The sequence below is a fragment of the Bos indicus x Bos taurus genome, chromosome 13 (assembly GCF_003369695.1).
Source record: "Bos indicus x Bos taurus breed Angus x Brahman F1 hybrid chromosome 13, Bos_hybrid_MaternalHap_v2.0, whole genome shotgun sequence".
Taxonomy (NCBI): Eukaryota; Metazoa; Chordata; class Mammalia; order Artiodactyla; family Bovidae; genus Bos; species Bos indicus x Bos taurus.
This window is the reverse complement of record NC_040088.1, coordinates 35,109,956-35,124,223: the sequence shown is the minus strand read 5'-3', so window position 1 is coordinate 35,124,223 and position 14,268 is coordinate 35,109,956. Positions and strand designations below refer to the sequence as shown.

Here is a 14,268-nt window from a genome sequence, read left to right as displayed (position 1 = left end):
GTGGGTTGTCATTCCCAACCCAGGGATCAAACCTGCGTCTCTTCCGTCTCCTACACTGGCAAGTGGCTTCTTTACCACTAGTGCCACCTGGGGAGTCCTGGCTTGCAGCTACACCACTCTAGTCTCTGCCTCAGTCATCACAGGGCCTTCTTTCTCCCTGTCTCTGCCTGTCTCTTCTCTTCTTATAAAGCCCCCAGTCATACTGGATCTAGGGGCCACCCTAATTTAGTACACCTCATCCTAACCTGATTACATCTTCAAAGACTTTATTTCCAATTAAGGTTACATTCACTGGTTCTGGGTAAACATGAAGTTTGGGGGGAAAACTAGTCAACCCATACACTGGCAAGCAGGTTTTATGGTATTTGTGTTCACAATTCCTCAGTGTTTAATGTCCTGTCCGCCAAATCCATGCCATGTGTCTTAGGCCAGAGCTTCTCAGACTTTGCTGTGTACACATATCACTTGAAGGTCTTGTTAAAATTCAGGAGGTCAGGGTGGGCCTTGGAGCTGGGACAAGGATGAGACAAGGAGGCCCTGGTGGTGAGGACCTCCTTAAATGTGCCCCGGGTGACTTGCTTGCTTCACCCTGTTCCCGGCCCTGTGGATCTGGCATCTCTAACTAGTGCTGTGGATCCAACAATACACTTTCACCAGTATTCTTGCCTGGAGAATCCCCGTGGGCAGAGCTGTCTGGCAGGCTACAGTACATGGGGTTGCACAGTTGGACACACCTGAAGTGACTTAGCACTTATGCACGCAAGCTGCAGTGTATGTGGGTTTAGTGCTCAGCCTCTGACCCTCAATAGCAAACAGCGTGCTTTTCCATTTTGAAGCTGAGTGTGTGGGCTAAGTCCTAGAAGAGAAACACTGGTTCTGCTGTGTTTTTAATGCTGGGTCATGTGAACTGACCTGGCTGCTAATACTGATTTTTTTGGAACATTGCAGGTATCTGAGCCCCTTTGTAAGCCCCTCCATCAGACCTCCATCCCTGAGCCTCACCCGTTCCTGGAAGACCTCACTATTTCAGCACTGGCTTTCCCACTCTCCACTATGTTGCCTGAAAGAACGTCCTTGTTCTCTTGCAATAGTCACAGTGGGCACAAGTCAGGGCTTCCTTTACAAGGCAGGTGCTGGGCCCAAACCAGCCACTCCACCACCAACCCCTATGTGTGGGGCCTGGGCCCCCAGGCCCTGTTGCATTCCCCATCCCTTCTTTTCTCAAAGATATACAATTCTTTCCCCCTTCTGGGACCTCATTTGCCATCCTTGCTTCGCTGTTATGGGCCCTATTTGGGGCCAACAAGGACACAGGCTTGGGGCTTTGGGCCCTGCTCTCCCCTGAGGCCCTGGGGCCCCTCACAAAAGGCTCTCCCCATCCCCTGGCACATTCCTGCCTCTGGGGATCTCAGAGAGCAGCCAGAGGCTTGCCTCCCAACTTTCAAGGGAGGAGAAGAGAAACAACACCCTGCTGGGTCCTGGACAGCACTGTCATTTGAGGTCCTCTGTAAAGGAGGGACTGTGGGATTTTCTCTCTGTAAGGACTGGAGAAACTGAGGCCTGCAAGGTCACATAGCGGCGAGTCAGAAGGAAGGAAATTCATTTAGTTGAAAATCTCTTTTGACAGTTGTTAGTGAGGAGCATGAGCAAATCTGAAGAGAAACCTCACATTCCCATTCTGTTTACATTCTGTTTACAGAAGGGCTGCTCTGAGGGAACTGGGTCTTCATGCAACACGGATGTCTGGGCAAATGTGGGGAGGCTCCTGGAGGCTCTCTCTAAATCTTCTGACCTAGTGTCATGTGAAGTGGCTTCTGGGAGCTCTGGGCTCCAGGGTGTCTTATTGGAATATGAACTTTCACTCAGAAGATTTCTGCTCTGAATAAATCTGAGAATCCATCACCCCAAGGCCAGCAAGAGTTCAGGGCAGTGCAGGCGTTTGTGAGGAGGGAGAACCCACAGGCTGGTTTTGTTCTCTTTGCTGGAGCTCAGTACTTCCCCTTGGATTCAGGGAGGAACCCGCTATTGAGAAAGAGGATAGGGAAACTTGAATACAAGGAAGGGCTATGTGCAGACCATCAGCTCTTCTAGGATTTTCAGGGTCCAATGGCTCTGGGAAGTAAGGGGCATGAAGAGGGGAAAGGGGGTGGAAAAGAAAAGGAGGCAGCTTTCTCCCACCCTTACCATCTAGAGAGATTTTGGGGTGATAGCAAGGGATGAGGAGGAAGTAGGAAACCACATGCTGTGTGGGAAAATAATGAAAATCATATGTATGTCATTATCTCACATGATCAGCTCTCCTGTGATTTTATAAAAATCATGTGTTTGTGTGGGAAAATAATGAAAGAATGTATTTCATGTATATTTCATTGTTTCACATGATTTTGCTGCCTCTTCTCTTCCTCTGGTCAGCCTGGAATCTCTCAGGGAGGTTGGAGGGGTGGAAAAGGAGCCTCCTTTTCTATTTCACTTTTTGCTGAATGTACTGAAGTGAAAAAAAAAAGTCTTTACTTACAAGTGAATTAAAAAAATTGTACTGAAGTGAAAAAAAAAAGTCTTTACAAGTGAATTAAAAAAATTGTTTAAAAATTTTAAGCAATTTCAGAATGTCTTGCTTCTAATGCCTGCAACTCAAAGATGAGTTTTCAAATGAGAGACTCATCTGCTTACTTTTTTGACCTTGGGACTGAAAATGAAACTTTCCCAGAATCAAAATACTTGTGAGGCAACTCACTTGTCTGGCACCCAGACCTTTCTGATACCCCTGCACCTCCCTAGCTCCTAGGAGGCAACCAACCGTCTAGCTTCCCTGGCCCTCCCCAACCAGTGTGTGAAATGGGGACACTGAGCTCAGGAGAGGCCTGCATTGGGCCTGGGGTTGGAGTAGGCATTTCAATGCTGCGCAGGTTTGGTGGGGTTTGCTGGGCTAAGGTCAATGGTCTCTGCAGTTAAGACCTGCCTCTCAATCTTGTTCCATTTCTTACTCTTGCTGTGACCTTGGGCAAGTTACTTTATCTTCTGAGCCTGGTTTCTCCTTTGTGAAATGAGAAGGCAAGTCATTCCTGCCCCTTATGGGTTGATATGAGAATTGCACAAAGGGCGCAACAGTACCTGAAACCATACTCACTATCTTGTAATACCTATAATGGAAAAGAATCTGTGCCTGAAACTAATACAGTATTGAAAATCAACTGCAGTTAAAAAAAAAGAACTGCATGAAAGGATGTCTACAAACTCCACATCCCTAATCCTTATGGACCATCTAAATGAAAGATGTGCCCTTGACATTTGACCATAAATCAGAGGCCTTCTGATGCCTCTGGCTATTTTTGCTCTATGGTGCTTTTTCCAAAAGGTAGACCTGGATAAAAAGAGCTCACTATATGTCAGAAAATCTGGTGATGATCAATTGGTTTCAAAAAAGAAGTTGAAACCAATGATTAATGTTTCTAAGTCAATCTCACTGCAGAGAATATGCTCAAATCTTGGAATTGTGAGCAAAGGCATATGTTAAACCTGAAAGTTGCACTTCTTTTTTAAAATGGAGAAAATATTCACCTTTTTAGAGTCAACAGACTGGAGATGACACAACTAGACCATATTCAAATCTGTAGAAAACTTTTAAAAAGTCATATAAAATAACAAAAAAATGCAGATTTCCCCATGTACCATAGATAAGAAAACAAGGTTGAAAGCCACACATTAATTTCAAATTTCATCATAGGAAGTCAAGTGACCTTTGCACCCAATGTAAAAAAATCTGTAAGTTGCTCTTTAGAATAGCAATGTTTATGGTTTTTGTCACACTTGCTTTTTCCTCTCGGATGTTGCTGTATAGTCATGGAAGAAATGCTCCCTTAAAGGTCTGGTTAAAACCAGTCAACTCTTTTGAGGGTTTACATGGAAATATCAGACAACTAGGAAAAGTGGAGGAAGAAAGTTGAACCAAAGGTCTAGCTTTGGTCTAGCTTTGGTAAATTAGGCAGAGCTATGTTTGACAGCAGACAGGTAAACTGTGATATCAAGGAGCACTATTTTAATCTAGGGCCCAGCTAGGTTCTAAAATAATGGGGCCCAGGACTATGGAGAAATGACCACCAAGTTCAACACCGTTCACTTGGCACTGGTTTCTGTATAGAATGTTTCAAATTCAGTTCTTTATGACATGGACCAGATTAGTCAAGTGCCTGAGGCACAATTAATCTTTAAGCTAGGCCTCAGAAATTCAGGTATTGCCTGAAGATTCTTCACTAACATTCACTTCTAAGGTGAGGCTGAAAGAGGAACTTCCAGTGACAACTTCTGCCTCAGGGCTGAAGAGTGCCCAGCCAAGGATGTCTTGAGGTGGCCCCCCTGAATTGCAGAGATCTGTCTTCTCAAATAGCTCTGTTGGAAAATAAAGTAACAGTGGATGTCTTTGGGCATCTGAGGTCCAGCCAGGCCCCCTAAGGTTTGCATCCTAAAAGAACTTCAAAGTGGAAAGGGAGTCTCGGCCTTAACCTTGCAACCCATATCCTTTGTGTGACAGAAGAATATTTATAAAAACATAATAAAATACATCTCATATATCCTTCTATCCCCAGTACTGCTTTCTACTTTCTTAAAATTCACTCATCCCAACAGTGACAAACCAAAACAGGAAATGACAATCGAGGCAGCTGTTAATTGGCCCATGTTCATGTCTCATGGCAAAGATGACAAAGCAAAAAGCAGAGGAAAAAAAAAGTTTGTTATCAGCTTTTGATTTACAAAAGTCAAAAGCCTTTAGGGGAAAGGCCATGAGTCATATGTTGCTCAGTTGCTAAGTCATGTCTGACCCTTTGTGACCTCATGGACTGCAGCATGCTAGGCTCTTCTGTCCTCCACTGTCTCAGAATTTGCTCAAATTCATGTCCATTGAGTTGGTGATGCTATCTAGTCATGTCCTGGAGTAAGAAATGGCAACCTGCTCCAGTATTCTTCCCTGGAAAATACCATGGATGGAGGAGCCTGGTGGGTCACAGTCCATGGGGTCACAGAGTCAAGCAACTGAGCACACACAATCATTAGACACAAATCTAAGAGAACACTGCTGAGTGGTAAGAGCAAGGCTTCCATACCCCACCCACCCACCAGCCAAAGGCCCAGTAGACGGAAGTCTCTAGGGATGCCAAGAGCTCTTAAATTTGGTGGGCTTTGGGGATGGGCTGTCCTGCTCTTCTCTCCCTTACTGGCTGCAATGGAAACTTTGCTGGAAGCCTCGATGCATGTGGTGGTTTTATGAAGAAAGAACTGGACCCATCTTCTTGAGCCCCAACCCAGAGTAGAAGCTTTGGAGACATGAAGCAGTTTTGAGGAGTGGGATTCCCAGAACCCATGTGTTTTCATGTCTTTAGAAGGACTTAAAGGTGGCTGGAATGGAATGGGACTTGCAGCGGGGTAGGGGGCGGTAACTGTCCAAGACAAGAGGGGTCAATGATCACCTTGGCAGATGTCACTCTGGACTCATGACACCAAGGGCCTCTACTCTGACACCTTGTCACCAACTAGTACAGGTAACCCCACCTTAACCCAGATCTGCACCCTAGACCTTCATCCCCAGGACATGAGAATATTCAGGGCTCCCTCTGCCATTTTCACAAGATGGGAAGGTAAAAGCACTTCTGTTAAGGAAAGACGTATTTCTTTTCATATCTGAGTTTGGGGAATAAGATTTGTCCTTACTACATGTGCTACCTGGCTTTCCTCCGACTTAACAACCAAGCCATAAGCACACAGGGAGCTTCCAACCCTGTACGTGCGGGCTTTTCAAGTCACAGGTGGGGCCTTAGAGCAATGCCAAGTAAGGTGCTCTCTCCCACCCCACATTTTAAGTTAACTGAGGCTCCTTCCACCACAGGTGGCAGAGGGAAGAGTTGGGGGAGGGATGCACTAGGCAAGGTGTCTGAAATAAGGAGAGGGTCTGGGTGTCCATGGGAATATGTGCTGTCAGCCTGGAGCGTACACACGTTTCGGGCCGTGGACCCAGCTCCGGGGAGGCCGCCCTCTGTGTAGGCCTGCTTTGCTCACTCCTGGCCGCCGGTCAACTTGTGGAACAGGTCCTCGTCAAGCGTTTCATTCTGGTCCTTGGAGCGGGTGGACAGAAAAATGTAGCCTCCGATGTACTCATGCACGACTTTGCAATCCGCACTCAGGCAGGTGAATGCAATGGAGACGTTCTGGTCAAACTCGATAGCCACCTGGAAGGGGAAGGCATAGGTACGCTTAAACCTGACAAGGATGGATCGAAAAGAAGCCGCTTGGCTAGAGATGGTCCAGAGCTGAGGACTGCTGAGGTGCTGACAGACAGTTTTCCCCAAACCCCACAAAACCCCACTGCTTGCATCAAAGCTTACAGAAAAACATCTCTGCTTTGCGTGCGCCCTCTTGTGGTGTCAACTTTGCCGCACACCTGGGAAAACGCTAAGACCTAATGCAAAGATACTTCCTGTCTGTCTCTCTTTAGATGAAAGAACTGTCTAAACACTGTGTGTGGAGGGACAGGATGCTTTGCAGAGTTTTGAGTGGAGAAGAAAAGGCTCACGTGAATTTTTCTATGGCCACGGCCCTCAGTCCTTCCCAGCTAGAAGTCATAAACTCTACACTAGAAGAAATTGAAGCTTGACGGGTTTTCTACCTTGGCTACCCACTGGAATCAGCTGACGACCTTTAAGAACTGATGATCTACATAGAAACATTCTAATCTAGAATGCTTCATTTCTCCCAATTTCTTCTTTCCATCATCCATCCAACAGTGGGTACGTATGGGCACATGTCTCACTTAGATGTGACTTACAAATTCACTTCCAAAGATCCCTTTCAGAAGATGGCCTTTCAATGAATCTTAACACAAAGTGTGCAAAATGTGTTCGTTTACTAACTGTACTTTTGTCAGACATTGGCTACTCTTTAATATCTAGAGACTAGATATTAAACAATTGGGACATACTGTCCAGTATTTACAAAGAATATACAGTAAAGCTAAAATGCATGTAACTTATACAACAATGGATATGTTGAAATGTTCTTGTACACAAAGCAAAACATCTTTGCAAAGTTCATTCTCTATTTGCAACATCTAAGCCTTTTAGATGTCCTGAGGTGACAACATATGATAAAAAGTAGAGCTAGTGAATTAATCAATTTGTAAATATCTTTGTTATAATTGATAAAAAAAAGTAGCATCTTGGACATGGACTTATTAATCCATCTGAGAAATGTATGTCAGGACTTGTTCACTAGGTTGGGAGCAGAGGGGCAGGAGGAAGTATAAATGGAGGGATATATGTGGATGTGTTCATATTTATATTTTGCTTCATGTCTCATTTTTAATGGAATATTAAGGGAATGTAGTATTTTAATCATGACTCTGCCAACATCTTTATGTAGAGGTCTGTTGCCATTTTCTACTTTTACGAAATTTTTGTCCCAAGAAAGGTAGGACTACATTTTTTCCTTCTAGATTGAGTTGGTGTACTGTATTCTTGGTTATCAAATACTCATATAACTTTGGCACTTTGAAATGGTAAATATTCATGATGTGTGAAAAAGCATGATATGTAGCTGTATGATCTTAATTATATAAAAATGGATGCTTAGTTTTATAGATACACAAATGAAACCTAGAAGGACACATCAAATGGTAGACTGCTTGTGATTATGGATGACTTTGTGTTTTGCCTTTTGTGTTTTTTGGTTTCCTATTATGCACAGGGTAGCTTTTAAGAAATATATGTTATTTTAAAAACCTTAAGAAAAAGAGTCACTGACTTTGGCAATTCCCAGAGTTGGATTTTTTTCCATATGGTGTTACTGAGGTATAACTGATATATCATAAACAGACCTATTTAAGGTACACAGTTGGGTTATTTTTTAAAATTGCAGTTGATTTACAATGCCATGCTAATTTCTGCTGTATAGCAAAGTGATTCAGATATATATATACAGGGTGGGCCAAACTGTTCGTTCATTCTGTAACATCTTCTGGAAAAACCCAAATGAATTTTTTGGCCAACCCAATACACACACACACACACACACACACATTTTTACAATAGCCTTTGCTATTATGGTTTATCATAGGATATTGAATATAGTTCTTTGTGCTATACAGCAGGTATATTGCTGTATAGCAATATACCTTGTTTATCCATTCTATATACAAAAGCCTACATCCGCTAAACCCAACCTCCCCCTCCATCCCTCCCTCAACTCTCTCCCCTGTGGCAAACATCAGTCTGTTCTCTATGTCTGTGAGTCTGTTTCTGTTTTGTAAATAGGTTCATTTGTGTTATATTTTAGATTCTGTATCATATGGTATAGCCATATAATTGTATACCATATGTACACCATTATACCATAATAATCATATGGTATTTATCTTCCTCTTTTTGACTAGTTTCACTTAGTATGAGGATCTCTAGGTGCATGCATGTTGCTGCAAATGGCATTATTCTGTTCTTTTTCACGGCTGAGTAGTACTCCATTGTGTCTATGGACCACATCTTCTCCATCCATTCATCTGTTGTTGGACGTTTAGGTGGTTTCCATGTCTTGGCTATTGTGAATAGTGCTGCTTTAAACATAGAGGTCCACATATCTTTTTGAATTAGAGTTCTGTCTGGATATATGCCCAGGAGTGGGATTTCTGGATCATATGGTAATTCTATTTTCAGTTTTCTGAGGAACCTCCATACTGTTTTCCAGAGTGGTTGCACCAACTTACACCAAGAGCGTAGGAGGTTTCCCTTTTCTCCACACCCTCTCCAGCATTTATTGTTTGCTGATTTTTTGATGATGGTCATTCTGACTGGTGTGAGGTGGTGCCTCATTGTAGTTTTGATTACCATTTCCCGGAGGTGGATTTATATGGCCTTGAGGGTATAGCAAGGTTTTTCAAGCCACTGCCTTAGAGGCCATCTAATCTCAGACCTTCATGCTACAAAAGAGTTAAGACTGTCAACAGCTGTGCTGAGAGGAATCCATGGTTCTTAAAAAAATGTGAGTCTCTTAACCTCCCTCTACACTGACAGCTTTCTACTGGAAAAATGGGAATGCCAAAGGAATGAGGTAAAGATCCTTTATCATCATTAGAAGAATGTTTTAAATCATCAGGACTCTCAGGTGTCTCTGACTCAGTCCAGCACAGCCTGTGACGTAGGTGTGGCCTGGTTCCTAGGGCAGTGATGATCGGGGTGGACCTGAGAGTCCTCAACCAGTTATACCTCTTGGCAGCCAGTCAGATGAGGCCTGTTTTGGATTTATTCTGTATGATATATACATCTCAGGTGGCTTCTGCTAAGTAATTATCAGCCTAAATCTTATATAATCATACATGAGTTGAAGGAAATTAAACTACTGAGCAATTTTAGAGTCTGTCTGTATGGAGACCAAGCCAACTTATGTTAATTCAAAAGCATTTGGCCTATACTTGTTAGGGAACTGCCCAGAACTGCCTGTGATTATTTTAGCAGACAATTACCACATGCTTGTGGTTTCTAAATTCTAGGTATAAGAATACCTTCTTAAAATCAGAATAAACTGCAGTTCTGAGGGAGCACAGGTTTAATAGGTTCAACATTGAATGTATCCAGACTTTCACTTTACCTGCCGGATTTCCCAGTTTACATTCCACTGTTTCATATTTGTAAATCTCCATGTTGTAATTGGGATCCCAGTGGCTGCATCGATTCTAATCAACCTATTATATGAAATTCCCAGAATGTCATCTTTTTTGCTTCCTTTAAATCTGAAAAAAATTAATTAAAAGATGTAACTGCTTCCTGTGACAAGATGTTTATTCACACACAACTTCTTAAAAATAATACCAACATTTCTAAATCATTTCTGAAGAGTAGACAATGAGGGATTAACTTTCTGCAAAGGGCATTATTATTGTGATAGAGAGAATATGAAGGCTGGAGAGAATTAGGATGTCCTGCTGACATTATTTAAATGAAATTGACATCAGAGGAAAGCAAAATAAGAGGTAGTCAAGTCAATTAATTCAAATTAGTACCAACTGTGTATGCCAGGCACCCTTCTAGGCACTGCTTAGGCACAGTGACCTAAGCAAACAGAAAGAACATTCCTAACCTCATTGAGCTTATATCCTAGCTGGGGGACAGGGTCATGAATAAGTGAAATATATATGTCAGATAAGATCATGAATGAGAATAAAGCACAGAAATGAGACAGGGAATAACGGCGAGGAGGTTGTTACAATTTTAAATAGAATGTCAGGGAGATCTTAGTGAGAAGGAAGATTTGATTGAAGAACTGGTGTCTATGAGGGCGTGAGTTATGTGGATACCTGGAGAAAAAGTATCTTAGGTGGAGAGCACAGTGCAAAGGCCTGAGCTCTCTTTCCCTCACCAGCCCCCTCATTCTCAAAGCCCTGCCAGGAGGCCAGCGTGGCTCCCTGCCAGGAGGCCAGGGCAGCATGAATGAGGGGCTAAGCTAAGTCACTTCAGTCGTGTCCAACTCTGTGCGACCCCATAGACGGCAGCCCACCAGGCTCCCCCATCCCTGGGATTCTCCAGGCAAGAACACTGAAGTGGGTTGCCATTTCCTTCTCCAATGCATGAAAGTGAAAAGTGAAAGTGAAGTTGCTCAGTCGTGTCCGACTCTTCGCGACCTCATGGACTGCAGCCATGGAATTTTCCACGCTCCTCCGTCCATGGAATTTTCCAGGCAAGAGTACTGGAGTGGGGATAGGAAGTTAAATTCCAGAGTTAAGGTCCTGCAGAGCCACTGTAAGGATTTGGCCTTTACCCTGAGTGTGACAGAATGCCTTTAGATGGGGTGAGAAGAAGCCTGACAGGATTTGACTTAAAAGGATCACACAGGCTGCTAAATTGAAAACTTAGGGGACAAGCAGGAGAAGCAGAGAGATCAGGTAGGCACTCTGAACAGAGGTATGGAAGATTGTCATGAGCAGCCAAAAGTGATGGTCATTTGTGAAGAGACAGTATTCTAAAGTTAAAAAAAAAGAGAATTTTATATTCTAGACCAAATGAGAATAAACTGGATTCCAAGGAAGCCACTTAGAATTGAACAGAAAATAAGAGGCAGGGGAGCATTATAATCACCTGACAAGGTAGTAGGTGAGGCCGAATTCAGGTAGAGACTGCCATGCCTGGATGAATCGCAGCTTGGCTTCGACCAGGGGCATCTGGGCCACATTCTGGTGGGCTTCCAGAATGCAGGCTGCCAGCTAAGCAGAAGTGGGAGATGTCAAATTCCCTTTAGCAGACACTGACTCTCTACAGCAAGCATCCTGTTGGCTTCAGGTCTCCAGTGAGAAGAATGAACACAAGACCCAATTGCAGCTTCACAAAGACAATTCCTTTCCATTCATTCATTGATTCACTCTCTCTCTTTTTCTATAATACATACAAATCACTGGGGAGAAGCAGGATGATCAGGTAATATGTAGGCTTGCTTTCTTTCTGGGGTCTGTGGAGTCTCCATGGGCAATGGTTCAACTCGAATCATTTTACTGTGTAACTTTCAACCCACTCTTATGGAAGCATAAATTTAAAATTTTAATTTGTGGGGACTAAATCATTCTTTCAAAATTTTTATTCTGGGAATATTGCCATGTTCAGTTAGTAGTGCAGTCATTGCGATCAAAATTAACAATTATTTGGGACTTCCTTGTTGGCCCAGTGGTTAAGAATCCACCCTCCAATGCAGGGAACATGGGTTCAATATCTGGTCAGGGAACTTAGATCCCACATGCCACAGAGCGACTAAACCTATGTGCCACAGTGACTGAGCCTGCATGCTCTAGAGCCTTTGTGTTGCAATTAGAGAGAGGGCCACTTGCCACAATGAAGACCCCTCATGCTGTAATTAAGATCCAACACAGCCAAATAAATAAACATTTAAAAAATTAACAATAATTTCTTAATATCATTTGATACCCAGTCATAGTTAAATTTCCCCATTAGCTGATTTTTCATGATGATGATCTCAATCAATTTAATTCCCTATTCTATTTCAGAAAATACAGAATGTACTGCAAATAATCACCCCAGCCAGATTAGCAGTACCTGTTTAGACTTGTGCTTTTTTGCACACCGAGGTGACACAAAACATTCCGGGTTCATGTCCATGTTTTCGAGACCAGAAGCCACTTGAGGTGCTGAGTTCCGATTTTTCATCTTCAGAAAAGAAAGGATGTTGAGGACCTCTGGCTGGTAGGAGCTGTCTGCCATGGTTTTGCCCTTTGATGCCAAGATGCAGGCAGCCATCCATTGGGCATACTGACTCTCCTGCAAGAAATACCAGAGGGCTGAGAAGCAAGTTCAAGTACAATGCTGCCATGCTCGGGAACAGAGCAGGATTTGGACCATCAATCTAGAAGATGTGGGGTGGCATGCATTTGAACTGTCTGTTAATCACCTAATTTAACACCATATGAGAGTTTTTGAGTCCTGTATTGAGTTTCTAGAGACCAAGGGACTGGAGAACAGGAATGTTGACTTTGAGAAATTCTGTGTGGAGAACTTTGAATTTAAAGATGAACCAAGGACACAAAGGAGCTTCGTGGAGCACAGACAGGTGGAAACTCAAACTACTGGGGGACGTCCTTGATGTATATTCCCATTTTCATATCATGTCTTATCCCTTTACAGAAGACAGTGAGGAAAATCATTAACTGACTTCTCATATTATTTCTCTCCGGGCCTGTCCTTAGCAAAGCTTCTAATCCTATGATAGGAATCAGGTCCATTGGTGGATGTGAACCAGCTAGTTGCGGCTTCTATTGTTCTTTAATGTCTGTGCTCATTTGCTACCTCAGGGAGCAAAGGGGAGTGGTCCAGAAGCCAAGGGGATGTGGGTGAAGAGTGAAATTAATTCTTCAGGGCAACAGTAGGTGTGGTTCACTGAATCACTGGCCTCAGTCATCACCCTCCTTGCATCCACATCTCTAGCCGTGTAATTTTACAGTCCCTCCCATCAGAGCCAGAGTGTAATTTCCCATCTTTTGACTTTCAGCCTGGCCAAGGATGTGCTTTAATCAATGGAGTGTGGTTGGAAATGACAGGATACCTACCAACTGACTCCAAGCTTAAGTGTTAGGAGGTCTCACACATTCCCACTTTCCTTCTGGCACTTCTGCCATCACAATGAGAAGAGCCTCCCCAGGCAGCCCGGGGCTCAAAGTAAAGCCCATGAGCTCAGCCAGTGGTAAAGAGCCAGCTGAGCCAGGTGGATGGCTTGAAGCAGATTTGTCCAGCTGCCCACAGCCTGAATCATCCAATCCCTAGTCACCTGGCAGAATGCTTATTGGTATGTATCTTTATGATTTTTGTGATTGTTACAAAGCAGGAGCTGACTGGTGAGTGCTCTGATTTGAGAAAACAACTGAGATGGTTTGTCTTGAGGCTTAATAGAAGAGAAGTGATTTTACTTACATGGTCACATCTCAGATACACTTCATTCATACCATCAGCAACCGGGATTAGTAATTTGATTCCAAATTTTCTCCCTGCTACATTCACATCTGGCACAACTTCACAACCTGAACGATAGAAGGCAGGGAAAGAACTGAGTTCTGAGAAATCAAATATCAGATGTGCATCTAAAAACAAAGAGTTTGAACATAAACTCCTCAGATTTGACTCTCTTCTGAAAAACTGAAGAGCAGGCTGATAACATTAATTAAAGCAGGGGTCCCCAACCTCTGGGATCTAGTGCCTGACGGGCTGAGGTGGAGATGATGTAACAATAATAGGGATAAAGTGCACAATAAATGTAGTGTGCTTGAATCATCCCCAAACCGTCCCCCCACCCCCGCCCCCAATCTGTGGAAAAACTGTCTTCCACAAAACTAGTCCCTGGTGCCAAAAGGGCTAGGGGCTGCTGAATTAAATGATCACTAGGTAAGTTAGGACCTTAACATGGATAAATAAAAATACTTTATTTTATGGATTTCTTAAATATATCATTGATTGACTTCCTTTTCAGGCTAATTTGGCTAACTCATATGATCAGTTATTGAACATGAACTTTGAAAGAATTAAAGAAGAGGGAATTCTCCGATTGTCACAATGATAAGGGAATTGAGTGCACTAGTTAATTAAATTTTTAGTTAATGGAGTTACTAGTACACTCACAGCCATTTTCAGAAATAAAGCCCAAATGTGACATTGAATTAAACTAAATTGTTTTGGAATTCAGAAAGCTTTACAGGATCCAACAATGTCTCATGTACTACATTTATGACAACAATTACCATCA

The 14,268-nt window shown here is 43.0% G+C and overlaps 1 protein-coding gene across 3 annotated transcripts in view; it reads right to left on the bottom strand.

Annotated features, from left to right (window-relative positions):
* Positions 1-3,601: 3,601 nt before the first annotated feature.
* The window catches only part of FERMT1 (fermitin family member 1), a 61,258-nt gene continuing 50,591 nt past the window's right edge, over positions 3,602-14,268 (bottom strand). For 2 of the 3 annotated variants that reach the window (XM_027559396.1, XM_027559397.1), the window contains exons 11-15: positions 13,443-13,549; positions 12,075-12,296; positions 11,109-11,233; positions 9,625-9,766; positions 3,610-6,218 (exon numbers count right to left, since the gene is read on the bottom strand). In XM_027559396.1, coding sequence (XP_027415197.1) covers positions 6,045-6,218; positions 9,625-9,766; positions 11,109-11,233; positions 12,075-12,296; positions 13,443-13,549 — 770 coding nt within the window. In that variant the 3' untranslated portion in view covers positions 3,610-6,044. Of the gene's footprint in view, positions 6,219-9,624; positions 9,767-11,108; positions 11,234-12,074; positions 12,297-13,442; positions 13,550-14,268 lie in introns of all 3 variants that reach the window. The other variant, XM_027559395.1, reaches the window with a different exon arrangement.